Source organism: Propithecus coquereli, unplaced genomic scaffold (genome assembly GCF_000956105.1).
Source record: "Propithecus coquereli isolate 6110/MARCELLA unplaced genomic scaffold, Pcoq_1.0 Scaffold168, whole genome shotgun sequence".
NCBI classification, from domain to species: domain Eukaryota; kingdom Metazoa; phylum Chordata; class Mammalia; order Primates; family Indriidae; genus Propithecus; species Propithecus coquereli.
In genome coordinates, this window is record NW_012141413.1 from 2,427,094 (window position 1) to 2,436,477 (window position 9,384).

A 9,384-nucleotide genomic window follows, 5' to 3' on the forward strand; every position below is an offset into this window, starting at 1 on the left:
ATCTTCTCTGGGACTTACATAATGTGTATGTTGACATGCTCCACAATGTCCCATAGGTCCCTTAGGCTCCATTAAACTCTTCTTCATTCTTTTTTCTTTCTGCTCCTCAGACTGCATAATTGCAATAGTCCTATCTTCAAGTCCACTGATTCTTTCTTCTGTTTGCTTAAATCTGTTGTTGAACTGCTCTAGTGAAATTCTCATTTCAGCTATTATACCTTTCAGCTCCAGAATTTCTATTTGGTTCCCTTTTATGATTTCTATCTCTTTATTGATACCTCTAGTTCATACATTTTTCTCCTGACTTCTTTTAATTCTTTGTTCATGGTTTTCTTTAGCTCTTTGAGTATATTTAAGCCAGTTAATTAATTAGTTAATTAAAAAATTTTAAGCTCATATTACCGTAGATGGCAATAAGAGTTGGTGTTCATACAAGACACTATGGTAAATTCTTTATTTTTGTGATCGCACACTTTCAGAAAGTGTGACCAAGAGAAGCCAACCTAGGCTTACAGTCCTAGGTGATAACCCACTCAGTGGAGGATTGTGATAAGTCCCAGGGAGCACCAGAGGAAGCAGCACCAAAAACTGTCTGGGGCAGTCCGGGACTACTTCACAGAGGAAGTAACAGCTTGAGCTGAAAATTGGCAAATGATGATGATGTTTCCAGACAAATAAGTTGGGAGAAGAACATTCTAGAGAGAGGGAATAAGCTGGGCAAAGACACTGGCTTGAAAGGACAAGGTATGCTTGAGGATAGACTGGCATACTCTGAGGTATTTACCAAAAGGAATTGAAAACAAAGACTCGAATAGGATGAATGTTCTTTGCAGCATTGAATGTTGAATGTTCATTGTAACATTATTCACAATTGCCAAAAGGTGGAAACAACCCAAGCATCCATTGGCAGGTGAGTGTGCAAACAAACTGTGGCACATACACACAATGGAATATTATTCAGCCATAAAAAGGAATAAAGTTCTTCTTTTGTTTCTTTGTTTAGTTCAATAGATTTAGGGGGTACAAGTGTTTTTTCTTACATGGATGAATTGTATAATGCTGAAGTCAGGGATTTCAGTGTACCTATCACCAGAATAGTATATACTGTACCCGATAAGTAGATTTTTATCCCTCACCCCCCTCCTACTCTCCCACCTTCTTATATATATTCCTCATTTAGCTCCCACTTGTAAGTGAGAACATGTGGTATTTGTTTCCATTCCAGAGATACTTCAGTTAGAATAATGGTCTCCAGTTCCATCCAAGTTGCTGCAAAAGACATTATTTCATTCCTTTTTATGGCTGAGTAGTACTCCATAGTCTATATATTAATATATACCACATTTTCTTTCCACCCATCAGTCAACAGGCACCTATGTTGATTCCATATCTTTGCAATTGTGGGATTACTGGGTCAAATGGGAGGTCTGCTTTTAGTTCTTTGAGGACTTTACATACTGTTTTCCATAGTGGTTGTACTCACAGGGGTTTATATTCTCACCAACAGTGTGTAAGTGTTCCCTTTTTACCACATCTGCACCAAAATCTCTTGTTTTTTGATGTTTTTTTTAATGGCCGGTCTGACAGGGGTAAGGTAATATCCCACTGTGGTTTTAATTTGCATTTCTCTGATGATTAGTGATGTTGAGCATATTTTCATATGTTGGCCATTTATCTTTTGAAAAAAATTTGTTCATGATTTTTGCCCACTTTTTGATGGGGTTATTTATTTTTTTTCTTGCTGATTTGTTTGAATTCTTTGTCCTTTCTGGATATTAGCCCTTTTTCAGATGTAAGGTTTGTGAATATTTTCTCCCAATCTGTAGGTCATCTCCTTACACTGTTTATTATTTCCTTTGCTGTGCAGAAACTTTTAAGTCCCATTTATTTATTTATTTTTGTTGTTGCTGTATTTACTTTTAGGGTCTTAATCATAAATTCTTTGCCTAGACCAACGTCTAGAAGAGTTTTTCCTGAGTTTTATTGTAGAATTTTTATGGTTTCAGGTCTTAACATTTAAGTCTTTAATTGATCTTCAGTTAATTTTTGTGTATGGTGAGCGATAAGGGTATACTTTCATTCTACCACATGTGGCTATCCAGTTTCCTCAGCACCATTTATTGAATAGGGTGTCCTCTCCCCAGTGTATATTTTTGTCTGCTGTGTCAAAAATCAGTTGGTTGTAGCTATATGGCTTTATTTCTGGGTTCTCTATTTTGTTCCATTGGTCTCTGTGTCTACCTTTATATTAGTACCATGCTGTTTTGGTTGCTATAGCCTTGTAGTATGATTTGAAGTCACATAATGTGATGCCACCAGATTTGTTCTTTATGCTTAGGATTGCTTTGGCTATCAGGCTCTTTTTTGGTTCTATATGAAGTTTAGGATTATTTTTTCTAGGGCTGTGAAAAATGACATTGGTATTTTGACGGGAATTATATTGAGTCCGTAAATCATTTGGGACAGTATGGACATTTTAACAGTGTTGATTCTTCCAATCCATGAGCATGGGATGTTTTCCCATTTGTATCATCTATGATTTCTTTCCTCAGTGGTTTGTAGTTCTCCTTGTAGAGATCTTTCACCTCCTTGGTTAAGTCTGTTTCTAGGTATTTTATTTTCTTTGCAGTTATTGTAAATGGTATTGAGTTCTTGATTTGACTCTTGGCTTGTTAATATATAGAAATGTTGCTGGTTTGTGTACGTTACTTGTGTAATCTGAGACTTTACTGAATTTGCCAATTCTAGGAGTCTTTTTTTTGGAGTCTTTAGGGTTTTCTAGATATAAGATTAAATTGTCGGCAAACAGTAGGGAGGGATAGTTTGACCTCCTCTTTCCCTGATTTGGATACCCTTTATTTTTTTCTCTTGCCTGATTGCTCTGGCTAGGACTTCCATCACTCTGTTGAATAGAAGTGGTGACAGTGGGCACCCTTATCTTATTCCAGTTCTTAGTGGTAATGCTTTCAGCTTTTCCCCATTCAGTATGATGTTGGCTGTGGGTTTGTCATAGATGGCTTTTATTATTATTATTATTGTTAGAGACAGAATCTTGCTGTCGCCTCAGCTAGAGTACAATGGTGTCATCATAGCTCACTGCAACCTCAAAGTCCTGTGCTCAGGTGATCCTTTTGCCTCAGCCTACCGTGTTGCTGGGACTGCAGGTGCGTGCCACCACGCCTGGCTAATTTTTTCTATTTTCAGTAGCTCTTGCTCAGGCTGGTTTTGAACTCCTGACCTCAAGCGATCCTCCTGCCTCTGCCTCCCAGAGTGCTAGGTAGGATTACAGGTGTGAGCCACCGCCCCTGGCCTCTTTTATTATTTTGAAGTATGTTTCTTCTATGCCTAGTTTGTTGAGGGTTTTTATCATGAAGGGGTGCTAGATTTTATTGAATGCTTTTTCTGCTTCTGTTCTTTTTCTGCTTCTATTCTGTTTATGTGATGAATCACATTTACTGATTTGTATATGTTGAACCATCCTTGCATCCCTGGGATGAAACCCACTTGATCATGGTGAATTATATTTTTGATATGCTATTGGCTTCAGTTTTCTAGTATTTTGTTGAGGATTTTTATAAGTGGGTTCATGAGGGATATTGGTCTGCAGTTTTCTTTTTTTTCCGTTTTTTGTTGTGTCCTTTCTGGCTTTGGTATTTGAGTCATATAGGCTCCATAGCATGAGTTAGGGAGAGTTCCCTCCTTCTTGATCTTATAGAACAGTTTCAGTAAGATTGGCACCAGTTTTTCTTTGTATGTATGTTAGAATTTGGCGATGAATTCATCTGGTCTTGGGTTTTTTTTTGTTGGGAGATTTTTTATTACTGTTTCCATCTTACTACTCACTGTTGGATTGTTCATGGTTTCTGTTTCTTTCTGATTCAGACTTGGGAGATTGTATGTTTCTAGGAATTTACCCATTTCCTTTAGATTTTCTAGTGGCATAGAGATATTTGTGGTAGTCTCGGGTGATCTTTTATATATCTGTGGTATCAGGTGTGATGTTTCCTTTTTCATTTCTGATTGAGCTTGTTGGAATTCTTTCCCTTTTGATCATCTAGCTAGCAGTCTGTCAATTTTGTTTATCTTCTTGACCAACTTTTCATTTCATTGATCCTTTATATTATTTTTTGGTTTCAATTTTATTTATTGCTGCTGTGATCTTTGTTATTTCTTTTCTTCTGCTAGATTTGGGTTTGGTTTGTTCTCGTTTTTCTAGTTCCTTGAGATGTAATATTAAGTTGCTAATTGTGATCTTCCTGGTTTTTTTGATGTAGGCATTTAGCGCTATAAACTCCTCTCTTAGCATGCTGCTTTTTCTGTATCCTGGAAGTTTTGGCAAGTTGTGTTCATATTACCATTCATTTAAAAAAATTTTTTAAATTTCTATCTTGATTTCTTCGCTAAGCTAAAGATCATTTAGGAGCAGGTTGTCTAATTTCCATGTCTTTGTGTAGTTTTGAGAGTTCCTCACGGAGTTAATTTCTAATTTTATTCCACTGGGGTCTGGGAAGGTACTTGATATGATTTCAGCTTTTTAAAATTTATTGAGACTTATTTTGTGATGTAACATATGGTATCTTGGAAAATGTTCCATATGCTGATGAGAAGAATGTATATTGTGCAGTTTTTGGATAGAATGTTCTTTAAATGTCTGTTAGGTCCATTTGTTGTAGAGTCCAGTTTAAGTCTGGTGTTTCTTTTTTGATTTTCTGTCTCGGTGATCTGTCTAGTCCTAAGACAGTTAATTTTAAGCCTTTGACTAGTAAGTCCCATGTCCGGCTTCCGCAGTGATGGTTTCTGTCAGTTTCTTTTCTTCCCTGTGAATGGGCTGTACTTTTCTGTTTCTTTGTATGTTTTGTAATTTTTGATGAAAAGAGAACATTTTGAATATTGCAGTCTGGCAACTCAGGAAATCAGATTGTCGCCCTACCCCAGGGATTGCCATTGTTGCTCTTTGAGGGCATCAGTTGTCCAGAGTGCAAAGGCTTTATTCCTCGTCATGTGTGGTCACCGAAGTGTATTCTGTTATTTCCATGGTCAGCCAGTGGCATGAGATCGAGTTCCTTAAATGCCTGGATCCAATAAGAAAAGAAAATTTAAAAGATTTGTCTCTTTAAATTCTTTCAGCTTGCATCTCCTGGAAAGGGGTTCCACACATCCTGCCAGCTCAGTAGTTACTTTGGTGGCGGGACCGATTCCTGGAGCTTCCTGTTCCACCATCTTCCCTGACATTGCTCCCATATTTCTTTTCTAAAACCTGAAAAATTTTGAATTCTAAAACATACCTGGCCCAAAAATTCCAGATAAGGGATTATAGATCAGTATTAATCCACTTAAAAAGGAAATCAGTTGCTGTACTATATTCTCAGCTGTCTTAGAAATCAAATTCTGAAGAGTTTTATTTTTTAATGGAAATATTTTTGTTTTTCTACTGATAGTTTAAATATATGCTTATTATAGTAGGGATAGGTAAGATATAAGAACTTATTCCAAACCCCTTCACCAAAGTAGCTTTTTAAATATCTATAGTTCATTACTTTGAAATGTATATTTTTTTTCTTTTAAAGAACATTTAAATCATAAAATAATATCTAATTTTTTGTTTTGTTTTTAGCATTTTTACTATGCCAGGCTCTGTTCTAAGCAGAATGCAATCCTTGAATTTAGATGTGTTATCCTTCCCATTAACAGATGAGGAAAACTGAGGCACTGTGAAGTTAAGAAAGTTTTTAAGTTTTCCTCCTTAGTAGGTGACAGAGAGCTTCAATTCCAACCTATGCAGCGTGGCTCCGAGCCCCGGGCTCTGTTACATGTTTTGTTCTTTAATGTGCTTTTTATTTCAACAACATGATAGACATCTTACCCTTTTAGCACACCCTCATCCTCTGCAGCCTTGCAGTGACTGTGTGGTATGAACACTACGTGATCAGTCTGTCGATAGAAATTGAGCTTGTTTACAGTTTTTCGCTGCTATAAATTATTCTTCAGAGAACATCGTCATACATATGAGGCTACTTTTTCTAAAAAAAAAAGCCACCCTCTTATGATGAATTTCTGAGGCTCCTAATCATCCCCTTGAGCATTAGCAGTCTTTCAAATCTTGCCAACCTGATAATTATGCCATTTTCACTTTCCAAAATTTGCATTTCTTTAATTATTGATAAAGTCGAGCATGCTTTTATATTTAGTGGTCATCATGTTCATTTTGTAAATTTCCTCATGACCTTTGCTTATTTTTCTAGTGGGAGTTCTGCCTTACTGTAGAAGTTTTATATAGATTTATTAAGAATATTAAACTGCCAAATATGCTGCAAGTATTCGTCCTCCAGTTTGTGCCTTTGAGTGTGTGATTGTGTGCATGTTGTAGAAGTTTTGGATATTTGGTCAAATATGAATATCTTTAATCTTTTCTGTCTGTTTTCTCTCCTGTGGAGCACTCACCCATTTTGAGGCTTTAAGTAACATTGGGGGGCCGTCACGTGCTAAAGCCAAATCTCTAGCCCACATCTCGTATCCTACTGCCTACTCAGTCTCTCTGGTTGGAGATCACTTCCAAAAAATGAGCTGCTAATACTCCCTCCTGTACTTACTCTTCTCTCAGCCTTCCCTGTCTCCGCACATGATGACTCTGGTTTTGGTTTGAATCTTCTCTCACTCCACAGCTAACCTGACCCTTTCGCACCTTCCCCAGAGCTGCCAGTCTTGGCCAGGGGGCCGTCAGCTTTCCCTGGTGATTGAAATGACCTCCTTGCTGGTCTCTCCGCTGCCCCGGGTCTCCCTGTGCTCTTCACACATACCCAGAGCCGGCTGCCCTCAGGCAGCTCCTTTGATCGGCCTTCTCCTAAGGCAGATGCCGGCATCCCCACAGGGGTCTGTGAGACCCTAACTAATCTGACCTTCTTTTTTGATCACTTCACCTACTTTCCGTCCTTTGCTCACTCTGTTTCAGCCACACTGGCCACCACCCCCTTCTTCGAATGGCTCAGGCACGTTCCTGCCGCAGAGTCTTAGCACGTGGTGCTCCCTCTGCCTACGCTGACCCATTCTCTCACCTCCTTCGGGTTTACTTCCTGTGTTATCTCAGCAAGATGACCCCTCCAAAATGTGGACCTTCCACCCTCATGTTTCCTAACCACCTACATAGCTTTATTTTTCTCCTTAACACCTCTAATACTCCATAGACTTTTTTTTCATCTTATTTATTATGGTCTGTCTCTCCCATTTGAACGTAAGAAGCTTCATGGGAGTAAGGATTTTCGTTTTTTTCACTGTGGTTTCTCCACTGCCTCACAGAGTGCCTGGTTCGTAGGAGGTACTCAGTGAGTACTTGGTTGGATGAATGTTACGGTGAGTGGACTGGCTGGAGTTTCAGGCCTGTAGACTGAAGATGGATTCGGCTCCTCCTAGCCTGTCACCAGGTTCTGTTTTGGTGCCATATGTGGATTACTGTATTGAGAAGGACCACTTAGACTGACGGTCCCCGATGTTTTTGGCACCAGGAACTGGTTTCATGGAAGACGAGTTTTCCATGGACAGGGGTAGGTGTGGGTGAGACAGGAGGCAGAGCTCAGGCGGTGATGTGAGTGCCTATAAAGAGAGATGAAGCTTCACTCCTACCGTGTGGCCCAGTTCCTAATAGGCCACAGACTGGTACCAGTCCGGCCCCGGGGGTTGGGGACCACAAACTAAGATGATAACGTGGTTTGCTCATTTTAGGAAAGAAATTGCAGACTTTGAACAACAGAAGGCAAAGGAGTTGGCTCGAATAGAAGAGTTTAAAAAGGAGGAAATGAAGAAGCTACAAAAGGAACGTAAAGTTTTTGAAAAGTATACTACAGCTGCAAGAACTTTTCCAGATAAAAAGGAACGTGAAGAAATACAGGTATGCCGGTGCTTTACGTCATACCCAATAAGTTAGTAAAGGTGACAATCTCGTAAGACTCTCATTAGAGTTATTTCATGTGTCAAAGAGAAACGGATATCAACCTGTTATTCATTCGTTCAGCAAATAAGCTGTCCAAGAGACATTGCGTCAGGAACATCTCTTGTAGTCTCACTTTTATTTATTTTAAGAGACAGCATCTCACTCTGTTGCCCAAGTTGGAGGGCAGCGGCCTGATCATAGCTCACTGCAGCCTCAAACTCCAGGGCTTAGGTGATCCTCCTGCCTCAGCCTCCTGAGTAGCTGGGACTACAGGTGCACACCACCACACCTGGGTAATTAAAAAAATTTTTTTAGAGATGGGTCTCGCTATGTTCCCTAGGCTGGTCTCAAACTCCTGGGCTCAAGCAGTCCTCTTGCTTTGGCCTCCCAGGGTCCTGGGATTGTAGGACGTGTGAGCCACCATGCCCAGCCTTGTCCGACTTTTAAAAAATATATCAGTTTTTTTCTGACTAATAAAGGCTTCTCAAAAAAGACCATGATAGTGACATAGGTGAATTAAAAAGCCAGGAGTTGGAAATTCATCAGTGTAAAGTTGTTAATCTTCTTGATCCACTGCATACAAAATACCGTTAATTCTATTCATTTATAATAATTTAAGACCCGTATACTAATTAGGTGTTTAATTCTAAAACTTATAAACTGATAGGCCAAATTATCAGTCCTGTTGATTTCATTAGTTAGAAATGGACACGATCAGAGGGATGTAGCAGTTAAAAAGAACTAATGCATTTCTTGATAAAACTATGAACCTTCTAGGAAAAAAAGTAGGTGAATATATTCATGACATCAGCATATACAAAGATTTCTAAGAGAAGACACAACTCACTATGAAAGAAAAAAATGAATACATTGGATTTCATCAAGGTTAAAATGCCAGCTTATCAAAAGAAAAATTTAAAGTAGCTATCCATTGCTTCTAGCATAAAAATGCAAATGTACCTTCCACTTTCTGTATTTTAATTATTGGTATTTTTGAATCCCATCCTTTGCCTTCTTCCTTTCCGTGGCGTAGCCGTCCTGGCGCGATGGCGTCTGCACGCCTACAGCTTACGCTGCCGCATAGCACGGTGCTCGGTCAGGGTCTCCAATTCCATTTATTTCTTTTTGTGGGAGAAACGTGTGCCATTTAATGCTCAGGTTATTGCATCTGATATGTTAGACTTTGACAACATGAAAAATTTTATTTCAAAAGGTAACATAAATGTATTCTCATTCAAAAGGTACAAACAGATGTATAGTGAAATTTTTCCCCTGTGCCCTGGCCACTGAATCTAGCTCTTTTTAAAAAAAAAATTTTTTTGTTATACAAAATTCCAAAAGTATGTGAAAGTAGCAAGAATAATGTAATAAATTCTCACACTTCACCAGTGATCATTTTGTCTAATTTTATCTCTCTCCACTCATTTTTTGGTTTTTTGTTTTTTTTTTTTTTTTTTTTT

At 38.6% G+C, this 9,384-nt stretch overlaps 1 protein-coding gene across 1 annotated transcript in view; it reads left to right on the forward strand.

The window, feature by feature from the left end:
* The window catches only part of CENPJ (centromere protein J), a 51,778-nt gene that overhangs the window by 18,504 nt on the left and 23,890 nt on the right, over window positions 1-9,384 (forward strand). Inside the window, exon 9 of the mRNA XM_012641672.1 lies at window positions 7,717-7,882. Within this exon, the coding sequence (XP_012497126.1) occupies window positions 7,717-7,882 (166 nt within the window). The remainder of the gene's footprint in view (window positions 1-7,716; window positions 7,883-9,384) is intronic.